This window comes from Abrus precatorius, unplaced genomic scaffold (assembly GCF_003935025.1).
Source record: "Abrus precatorius isolate BTA unplaced genomic scaffold, Abrus_2018 Scaffold9, whole genome shotgun sequence".
NCBI lineage: Eukaryota > Viridiplantae > Streptophyta > Magnoliopsida > Fabales > Fabaceae > Abrus > Abrus precatorius.
Genome location: NW_020874439.1, coordinates 2,289,622 through 2,301,222, shown reverse-complemented (window position 1 = coordinate 2,301,222; position 11,601 = coordinate 2,289,622). Strand labels below are relative to the sequence as shown.

The window sequence follows — 11,601 nt, the reverse complement described above, 5'->3', positions numbered from 1 at the left end:
AATCTAATAGTATTAAACATCATCCTAAGAACAATGCACGGGTTTATCTATAGCAGGGTTTCCCACTTTCCCCTGCCAAGCACAGTTTTGGTTTTGCTTCTCTGCATCATCTCAGAGAAGCAATATCTACATAAGTAGGTCAGCCCCAAGGTCAGCCCCAAAGCCAGAATCATAGAAACATCAAAACCACCATTTCAAAATTACTCTGCAACGCGCACATAATTAACCTGAGAGAGTCAGAGATGTGGACCAACATTTCTTCTTAATAATTGCAGGCAACCTTGATTTTATCGTTTGTAGTTACATAAATTCAGTTAAAATTTAAGTGATTGTTAATCTCAACTCGTACGTATTGTTTGGATGCATTAATTTCGAAAGCAAAGAAAGTGGAGGGTGTGATTTTGTGGAGAAAATATAATTTTCCTCTGTTAAATGATTTGTCAGCTAGTCAAAGAAAATCCCACCAATTTAAATTCATTCGTCTGCTGCCGTGAAATGTGCATAGTCAGAAAGGGGAGGATTGTGCGGTAACGATTACCGGTCTTTTTTCAAAACATATTTATATAATATTAAATTATAAATAATTTTTTATTGCAAAATTAAGCTATATTAATTTCTAAATTTATTATTATTATTATATATATATATATTTTTATACAACGTGTTTATTTTTTATTTATCTAGATAAGTGGAGAGATTTTTTTAATTTTCAGTCATTTATTATTTTGTGGGATTTGTTATACCTATATGGAGAGAGAGAGACAACCACCATAAACGGAATATTTTTTTTAAGAAGAGTGTTTTTTAGTAAGTTACATTTTGAGTATAATTTAAAAAAAAAGAGTTAATTATAACGTACTACCATACTCCTTTGTGTAATTAGCCATGATTGATGCTAATTTTGCTGATATACACTTCCCTTATTGTTAAGTTAGAACACGTTAGGAAACTACACCTTTTGTTTAAAGTATTCTTTCTAAAAATATAAGTATTCTACCAAATTATAACTACAGTATACGTCAAAGATATCTATAAGAATATTCTAATAAAAAATAAGAATATTTCTGGTGGTTGTAATGACCACAAAGTTACATAAAAAAAACACTTTAAATATCGAAGATTTTGTTTGAGAGTTATATTTTAAAAAGATAAAAAAAAAACAAAAACTTATTTGATAGTAACTTTTATTTGAAAATTTTTATAACTTTTTAAATTCGTATTTTTAATTTTTTTCAAATACAATTTTTTTGAAAAAAAGATAAAACTTATTTTATTATAATTTTTGTTTGATAATTTTTAAACAGGAATAAGTTTTTATAAACCCTTCAACATCTCTTAAATTTATGCTTTTAAATTCTTTTAAAAGGGAGAATTTTGTTTGTTAATTCTCATTTTCTTTTTTATCCTTCTCTTTTATTTCTCTAACACATGCATTTTTTTTATCTAGCTAAATAATATATCTTTTCTAGTTTATTTTAATTTTATTTTTTACTCTTTATTTGAGCACTCATTCACACAAAGTATTATTTGTGAGGAGATGTTATTTTTAAAGCACAGTTGAATCTCGTATTTTACATACAGGGTCTTTATGAATTTCAACTAATTATAAACAAAAACGTTAAAATGAAGTATAAAAAGTTGTGTTGATAACATTCTTGTTCAAAACAGAATATAGCAAAATTTGGAATGGGAATTGCAAACGGGAATAGTATTATTCACACATTTTTCATACTAAGTTAATTATATAATATATATAATATAATTGTATGTAAATAATTTGTTCTTAGAATGTCGTGGAACACTATTTTAATTAGTTCAAGTATTGAAAATCATACTTGTTTATTTTGTTTTCAGTTAATCGTACAATTCCGTGTCTTTATATAGTTAAAATATCTGACTCTCGGTGACTCTTGGAAACCAAAAGGACACAAGGCTGGCCTGAAATTACAGGAACACAAGGACAGCAGTTTAGAAATGTTTTTTTTTAATGGTATTTTAATGGGCTTTTGATAACTAAATAATGTGACATGAAATATAATTAATTAAATAATTAACAAATCTTTAAATTAGTTAAATAGATCATTAATAAATTTTCAAACCAAAAATTAGAAGGTAATTTAAATGAACTATTTATGATAATGTACATGTAGTGTGAGGCTTTCAAATTTGGTAATTCTTTCTACTCTAGTCCATAGTGAGTAAGAAAGCAGTAGTAGTGACTTGTCATTTTGAGTAACTATTATTCAGCTTTACTACGACATTGTTTGACAGCCTTCTTCTGCTCTTCATGTCTCAGCCTAACATCAATAAAACTACAGTCTCATATTCTATATACGTACTCATCTACTGTTTTGATTACAAGTTCTGCCCATTCGTTGAAGAGAAATTGAACCACAAAACCTTTTAACATGATTTAGTATATTTATTTCTAAGGTCTTACTAACTAGTGTACCTAACATATTGATTAAGAAATTAAAAGTAAAATTATTTTTATTAAAAATTATGTTGAATTGCTTGAAAATCATTAGAAAAGTATATTTATTATATTTTGACAAAAAAGCTTATTTTTATTTTCTTAACTAGTTTTAATTTTAACCTTGAAGGTATGCTTCATGAAAATCCAAACACAACATATAAGATTTTGATGATCTACTCAAACATTAAATAATTAAAGTTTTCATTTCAAATTTATTAAAATATAATTAATTAATAATTTTTGTTACATAAAAATAAAAATATTATCATATACATTGTTAAAAAATATTTCTTTTCTTTGTATAAAAAATTATTTTAAGATAATATTTTTTGTTCTTAATTAGTAGCTACTTTGATTATAACATTAGTTGATATTTATTATTTTATTAATCATATAAAAAAATATGAAAACTGTTAGTATAAACCCTTAAGGATGACTTTTAATTAAAAAAATATAGTTTTATTTAAATAATATTTATTTATTTTAATAAATTTCACTGTTTTTGAATATTTAAAATAAATCCTACAAACACATTAACAAAATCTACAAAACATATATCTTCTATAGTTTAATATTATAAACATTAAAATTAATTAAATTAATCACCTACTATTAGGTAAGAGTTTAACAGTATCAATAATTCATGTTATTTAATAATATTTTTAATAAATTATAATTAATATTAATTAAAATTTTTATCAAATATATTTTAATATAATAATTTAATATCTTAAAAATTTAAATAATTAAATAAAAAATAATTGTATTAATAAAAATAAAAAGTCTTATTTTAAAATTTATTTAAATCTAAATATAGGTTACGTCGATTCTGAAATTTCTGTATTGGAAAAAAAAAAAAATATTCAACGTGTATATATATATATATATATATAGAGAGAGAGAGAGAGAGAGAGAGAGGCGTCTGAGATGAAATATAAATTCGTGGGACCGAATTGAATGAAAAAGAAGTGTATTCGGTGTGATAGAGCCACGTGTACGGTGATTATGGCCGAGGATAGTGCAGAGGAAGGCAGAGCAACAGAGAGGGTACACCTCAGGCTTTGAGGGAACATGCTGAGTCACCTTTTCATTGATGGTTTTTTAACCTTTTCTTTACACGGAAAATTAAGCCTTTAATTTTCAACACTAGCAAACAACAGTTCCAACAAATGTGGATAGAAAAAACCAATTATGTGGGTTTCTGACACGTGTACTCGTCCACAGGTTTTTCAAGTGCTACTCCCTGTACCCAAACAAGATGGGAATAGAGAGACATGGGAGCGTTTTGTTTCTTTTAATGAGACACATTGATTTTGCAGAATTAAAAGATGGAGAGGGATAGGGTAATTGAGACCTTAAGGGGACCATTCTCCTTTTCAATCTTCTGTGATGTGTTTATAACTATTAAGGAGGGGACCATTTGGATTTTTCACGTTGCAATTTTGTTTCTCCTCGTCTTTCCAATTCTCCTTCGCCCCAATCTGGGATACCTCGTATTTACACATACCAAAGCACCATCAATTCTTAGATCATTTGCAGTCAACTACTTCACCATCTAATTAATCATTATTTTCTTAAATTATTTCTCATTTTCTTCATCTTTTCTAACTACAAATGATTATATTAATAAAACCTCCTTTATTAAAATATCAAGTCCCATTATTATAAGAAGAGATGTCTTTAATCTAAAACTGCTTAAAGCGTTTTAAAGAAATGAATCTCTCAAATTCAAGTCTAAACACTACGCTCTTCTCTCTTCAATATTGGATCGTCCATGTTAAATTCTAATATTTTGTTGATGATGTACGGCGGCAACACACTTACCGTTTCACACATATATCAGACAAACACAAATACTAATGGTTATATAACTTTTAATATATTTTCTTATATTAGAAATTAAAAAATATAAAATTAAAAGCAACATAGAAAAAATTAAATAATTTCATTAAGAAGAATAAATATTTTATATGAGTGAGTTGTCGATAAGTTTTTGTAAAATAAAAAATATATATAAAAAATATTTTACTCGTGAATCGATCTGTGTCTTTGCTGGACGTGAACAAGTTAAGTAAGGGCATAGATTACAAGCGATATGAAAGTGAAAACCTTAACCACCTCTAATATTCCATGACCATGAATTAGACAACAATCATTATTGCCGAAAATATTCAATAAACAATAGCTTACAAATGAAAACTACTATAACAGAATAACAATAACTCAATCTTTTAGACTTAAAAAAGAATGAATACTTTTCAAGGGTTTGTCTCTGTTAATGGAAAAAAGGATGAGGGACCCTCTGTTCAAGAAGAAGATTTGAAAGAAAGATCCATGAAAAAGTCAAAGTCGACAATCCTTTACTTATTACTCAAAAACCAATGGATGATGCTATTGTTGCGGTTAATAAAATGGAGAAAGAAGGATTAATTCACAATCATGTCTCTTATATGGCTTCCCTTATGCATAGCATTGGTGCTAAGTCCCAAGGAGGTTTTATTAGTGATGATGAGGATCTACCGGAGAACAAGTGGTATAAACAGGATGAGGATATGAGGGGAGAGGAGGAATTCGATCCGTGCCTAGAAATTGAAGTGTCGCAAGAAGAGTTCAAAGAATGGTATAAACCATGGAGGGGCTCCCTGATTGTGAAAGATTTTGGGAAAAGAATTCATCCACGCATATTGGAGAACAAGTTAAAGAGGGATTGGGTAAGGGCTGGATCCATAAAAATCATTGACTTGCTTAGAGACTATTATATTGTGAGCTTCACGGATGAAAATGATTATAAGCATGCACTCTATGAAGGACCTTGGAAGGTTGCTGACCACTACTTGATCGTTCAAAGGTGGAGGCTGTTCTTTTTGGAAACAGAACAAAAGGTACGAAAGATAGCAGTGTGGGTGAGGATTCCAAGTCTTAACATGGAGCTTTATAACACAAATTTTCTGAGAAGAGCTGGGTTGAAGATAGAAACCATGTTGAAGGTTGATCAAATGACGTCGATACATTCTAGAGGAAGATTTGCTCGTATTTACGTTGAATTAGATATATGGAAGAAGCTAGTTCCTCAAGTTAAACTTTGGGGTGTTGCAGTGAATTTAGAATATGAAGGTCTCCATCAAGTTTGCTTTAATTGTGGTCGTTACGGTCATAAACAAGAGTGGTGCTCGGAAAAGAATCCAGATCCTCTGGTGGATCCAACAGTAGTGCAACCGAAGGAGGGAGCCATGGAGATGAGTTCTGTCAGAAACAATTTGGGAAATACAACGCAAATCAAGGAGAAAGATGTGATGATTAATAATAATGAGTTGATTACACTGTCTGGTGCTATTGAGAATGGAAAGAATCTTTCCAAGGAAAAAGAAAACTCGTTTGATCCTTGGATGCTTGTGAAACGTGCGGTTAGAAAAAAAGGAAAGAATCACTACGCAAGGAAGAGAAGTGAATTACGCAGGAGGAAATAAGGGTAACCAGGTCAAGGAATCACGCTTTAATGCTTTGTATCAAGAAGAATCTGAAATGGATGCTGAGAAGATTATGGTTGAAACGGTCACTGATATGCATGAAAGCCATGTTGTCCACGTGCAACATGAGGAGAGTGGCCTCACTCAAAATAATAGAAGAAATGAGGCCAAGTCTAGTAAAGTTAAAAGCCCATATGGTGGCAAGAATCCTCAACAAAAGAGTGGGAAATATATTCAGGCCCAACCCTTTGAAAAGAAAATTAAATCATTAGAGAAAAATAAGCCCAACTCCATCACTCCAACTAGCGTCCTTGGCTCCTCTGAGAAAGAGACCGTGAACTCTTCACAGCATGAAATCACCGTCGAACAGAGAGAGAAGAAAAGAAAGCTCTTTGCATCTTATGAAGATTTTTGAAAAAAATGCACTGCAACTCACTGGAACAATTCACGGTTCACACTATTCTTCCTAACAGAGATGCCATCAACTTCGTTCAAAATCATGCTTCTACAAAAGGTACAGTAGAGAAGCCGCCAGACCTTCTAGACCCATCTGCAACCCCAAATTCGAATATGGAGATAGAAGTTTGCAATGACTCCAGCAGATCCAGGAAATGTGACGAAGAGATGCTGGTAGCACGCCGCAGTGGCTCTGAGAGCCAAATCCCAAATAGGTACTCATGAACTTGTTATGTTGGAATTGTAGGGGTAATAGCAGTAAGAGTTTTCCTGGAATTATTAGAGATCTTTGTAATATGCATAGTACAAATTTTGTTATTCTGATGGAAACGCATACCAGTGGTGAAAAGGTAGAAAAAATTATTCGAAAAATTGGGTTTGATGGTTCTGCTGTTAATGAAGCTCGTGGCTATACAAATGGAATTTGGTGTCTTTGGGACACTAATCTTTGGAAAGTTGATGTCATTTCGAAGAAGTTTCAGTATGTGCATTTGCGGGTTCAGTGGGGTAATAAAGATCCTTGGTTTTTGACAGCAATTTATGGTAGTCCTCAAATGCATTCTCGAAGAGCTCTTTGGAGTGATATTCAGGGTATTCATAGCACGGTTCATGGGCCTTGGTGCATTATGGGCGACTTCAATACTACTCTCCATTCCTACGAGTGTAAGGGAGGTAATGTTAATCGCTCTAACAGTGATAGTGCTAGAATTCAGGAGGTCATTAGAAATTGTGATCTTATTGATGTTGGATTTGTGGGCTCCCCCTTCACTTGGGCTGGGAGAAATATTTACAAAAGGCTGGACAGGGTCCTTTTTAATATGGATTGGAGGGTTATGCATGAAAGTATGATGGTGTACCATCTACCTAAATTGAAGTCAGACCACAACCCTTTCTACCTGGTCTTCAGCGAGGAACAAGGTCAAAATAGAAGAAGGAGACCCTTCCGTTTTCTAGCTTCATGGCTTACGCACCATGAGCTATCCTCGGTGGTTAGTGCTTTCTGGAATTCAGGGTCTTCGTGGGGAGAAAAGATTATTGCTACTCAACAGGGCCTTTAGAAATGGAACCAAGAAGTTTTTGGTAACATCTTTTATAAAAAGATGAGGATTATGAAGAGATTGAATGGTATTGAAAGAAATCTGGCCGGTGGTCACAACAGTTTCTTGGGAAAACTTCAAAAGGATCTATGGCATGAGTATGATAGGATTCTCATTCAAGAAGAAATTTTGTAGTTCCAAAAATCCAGGTGCAAATGGATTAAATATGGTGACCGGAACACAAAGTTTTTTCTGGTACCACTTTGGTTAGGAGAAAAAGAAATAAGATAAAATCATTGCAAAATGAGATGGGAGATTGGATTACTAATGCGGATCAGTTGGAGGTGCATGCAATGAATTATTTTAAAGACTTTTACAGGAACAACACGGGTTATGACAGTTTTTGCCTTCATGGGGCGTTCCCTCCTCTTCTCGATTAGCAACAGCGATTAATTAACAGGGACATATGTGATGAGGAGATCAAACAGGCAATTTTTGCTATGGGTGGCTATAAAGTGCCAGGTAAGGATGGTTTGCAGGCTATTTTTTACCAGAGCCAATGGGATACGGTAAGCCCTTCTCTTTGCAGTTTAGTTAAAGATATCTTCCTTAATCCTTCTAAGATTAAAGATATTAATGACACGCTGATTGTCAAGCTTGTGATTTATTATTGAGTAATCTATAATATTTTATACTTGTTAAATGTTAATTAAGGGATTAATTGGTATTGGAATAGATTTAGATGGAGTTAAAAAAAAAAAGTGAACAGTACCGTATGAATAGTAAAACTGCCTATGAACAGTGCAAACCACGTACAAATCGTGTATGAACAGTAAAAACCACGTATGTACAGTGACTGCTGACGTCATCAGTGACATCATCATGACGTCATGGCTGACGTCACATACGCGTACAGTACGCGTGCACAGTATTTTTCGGCGTGAATAGGGCCCTGAATAGTAAAGCGATGAACAGTGTTTCCGGCAGTGAACAGTAAATTTCAAAAAATTTCTATAAAAAGGGGGCTTTACATGAAATTTTCATTCCTTTACTCATATCCAAGGTTCTCAAAGGTTCTAAGGCCATATACCACCATTTTCTCTCATATTAAACCCTCCTAAACTTAGATTTCTCGCCAGATCTAAGATTCTACGTCTATTCTGAGGGATTTGAAGTAAGTTTCTTTAAGTTTAAAGCTAGATTTACCGTTCGTTTCTCTTCTTCTTCTCTTTCTCATAGAAGTTCATGATGTTCTTAGGAGAAACTCCATTCTAAAACCAAATCTTCAGTGAAACTTGCTATAAAACAAGTAATATTTGGTAGATCTAGTGTGAATCATCGTTCTGAGGTAAGGGGAGCTTATTTTAACCTATGAACTACGTTTTGAACGGTTTAATATGCTATTTCAAGATATTTTAATATGATTTTGTTAGATCTATTGAATAAAAGCTATTTTTTAAGCTGTAACTGCTGTTAATTGATTTAAAATGTTGAGATTTTGGCTGATCTACTACAAACTTGCCTTAGTTGAGCTGTTAAAATAATTTTGGCGGTGTGCATCATACTGAGATATGTTTTGCATCATTATAGAGCCGAGTTACATGTTTAGGTGGGTAGACGTATAATGGTAAGTTCATGCTGAGCTGCTGTGCTGTGCTGTCTGGATTCAGATACCGGAATGGGTCGCTCCCGGATCGGCTCGGTTTCTTCTAGATTACTTTGGCTGTGAAACCAGTTGGAAACCGTTATCATGCTATGCATTAGATGGTTGTGTACGTGTGTACTGCGATGATCGTACGGTGGTACGTAAGCAGATGTAGCAGGTGTTGCATCTACTTCACAGGCTGAGGGGCCAGTGAAGAAATGTTAAAAGTTGGGGTCGAGTAATATTGCATCAAAGTCCTTTTTCCCTTATATTTTGAGACCTCATGTAGAGGGAGCTATATAGTATAATTTGGGGTATTTTGAATATAATGAACTAAATGTAATATTATGTTGTTCTGTTGGATATTTATTGTACGAAACTTTGTTTTATTTTAATTGAGAAGAGAATTTCATACTTATATTCTCTATTATTTATTTATCTTAAATAAGTATGTGATGTACAAACAATATTCTCGGTTCCTTACAAAAAGGGGTCGTGACACTGATTACGCTGATTCCTAAAATTGAGTTGTCTGTCAATATTAAACAGTTTAGACCTATTAGTTTATGCAATGTCTCGTATAAAGTGATTACTAAAATGTTAACTACTAGATTTCGTAGTATAATGCACCATATTGTGAGTCCTAACCAGTGCAGCTTCGTTCTGGGGCGCCATGGGAGTGACAATATTATCGTCGCTCAAGAAGCTATTCATACCATGAGGAAAAAGAAAGGTAAAAAGGGTTTCATGGCGATTAAAATTGATATGGAAAAGGCGTATGACATGCTGAAATGGGATTTTGTGATTGATACGCTGTGGGATATAGGGATTGGTGACTCCCTTATTCAGCTCATCTGGTATGTATCTCTTCCTCCTCTATGAATTTAATTTGGAATGGTGAAGTGCTTGATTCCTTTACCCCTGAGAAAGGTATTAGGCAAGGAGATCCTTTATCCCCCTATCTTTTTGTCTTAGGTATGGAGCGTCTTTCTCAACTTATTCATGTTGCTGTTGAAAATAAATTTTGGAAACCTATCTAGTTAACTCGTGGTGGACCAAAAATTTCCCATCTAGCTTTCGCGGATGACTTAATTCTCTTTTCTGAAGTTAGTATGGAGCAGGTGGAAATTATTATTGCTTGTTTAGACTTATTTTGTAAAAGTTCAGGAAGTAAAGTTAATAAAGATAAAACTAGAATTTTCTTTTCCAAAAATGTTCATAATAATGTTCGTCAGCAGGTTAGTGATGTTGTTAGTTTTCAAAGGACTAATAACTTGGGGAAGTATTTGGGTATTCCTCTATTTCACAAAAGGGTTTCAAAAAGTACTTTTCAGTATGTTATTGAGAAAGCTAACAATAGAATAAATTCTTGGAAAAGCAAAATTCTTTTCTTTGCAGGTCGCCTTAGTCTAACTCAATCAGTCTTTAGAGCTTTGCCATCTTATGTTATGCAGACTTCCTTAGTCCCTAAAGGTATCTGTAAAAAGTTAGATAGCGTTAGCCGGTCGTTCCTTTAGGGAGATGCTCAAGATAAGAAAAAAATCCACCTTGTTTAATGGGACAGCATATGTAGACAAAAGACTTTTGAAGGCCTCGACCTTTGCAAAGCTAGGAATCTGAACATTTCCTTCATGATGAAGCTTGGCTGGGGTCTTATGATGCTGAGGGATGCACTTTGGGTTCAAACAATCTGACATAAATATAAGTGCAAGGATGATCTAATTCCGATAATAAAACGAAGAGCAAATGATTCAAATACTTGGAAGGGCAATCTGCAAAGGATGGAACCAGGTGAAGGATAACATTATTTGGAGGTTTGGAGATGGGAAAACAATTTGTTTCTGGAAAGACTTGTGGATAAAAACAAGCAGGGGTGTTGTTAAATCATGCTACTTGTACTATAGAAGATCTGGATCAGGAGAAAAAGATTTGTGAGCTTGTTTCACCGTCAGGAGCTTGGGATATTGGTTATATGACAGGTAAGATCTCCCAAGATTTAATTAATTATATTATTTCTTATATGCCTCCTTCTATTGCAGGTGAGGAAGATTGCATTGGCTGGAATCTAACAAATGATGGCTGGTTTTCCATCTCCTCCGCTTATACTTGTACAGATGGCCAAGAAGGAAATGAAGAGCAGGTGATTTTTAAGAAAGTTTGGGCTTGGCCAGGACCACAAAGGATCAAAATTCTGCTTTAGAAGATCCTCAACAATGCGCTACTAACAAATGAGAATAGAAGGTAAAGATCTTTGGTTCAAGATGGAACCTGTCCTCTATGCAGCAATGGTGAAGAAACAATGCTCCATGTGTTTCGAGATTGTCCCTATGCAATGGTGAAGAAACAATGCTCCATTTGTTTCGAGATTGTCCCTACGTGAAGAAGGTCTGGAGGCTTTTTGTTACAGCATCAAATTGGAGTGCTTTCTATGGAACTAATTTGCACGACTGGATTGAGGACAACTTAGCTTCTAACTATGTTGTTAACTCAATTACTGACTGAACTATATTATTTGGCTGT

General features: G+C 33.4%; 1 protein-coding gene across 1 annotated transcript; it reads left to right on the top strand.

Annotated features, from left to right (window-relative positions):
• The first annotated feature begins 4,857 nt into the window (after positions 1 to 4,857).
• LOC113849554 lies at positions 4,858 to 5,943 on the top strand. The gene has a single exon (XM_027479543.1). It carries the CDS (start codon positions 4,858 to 4,860, stop codon positions 5,941 to 5,943), a length of 1,086 nt encoding a protein of 361 aa, XP_027335344.1.
• Positions 5,944 to 11,601: the final 5,658 nt, after the last annotated feature.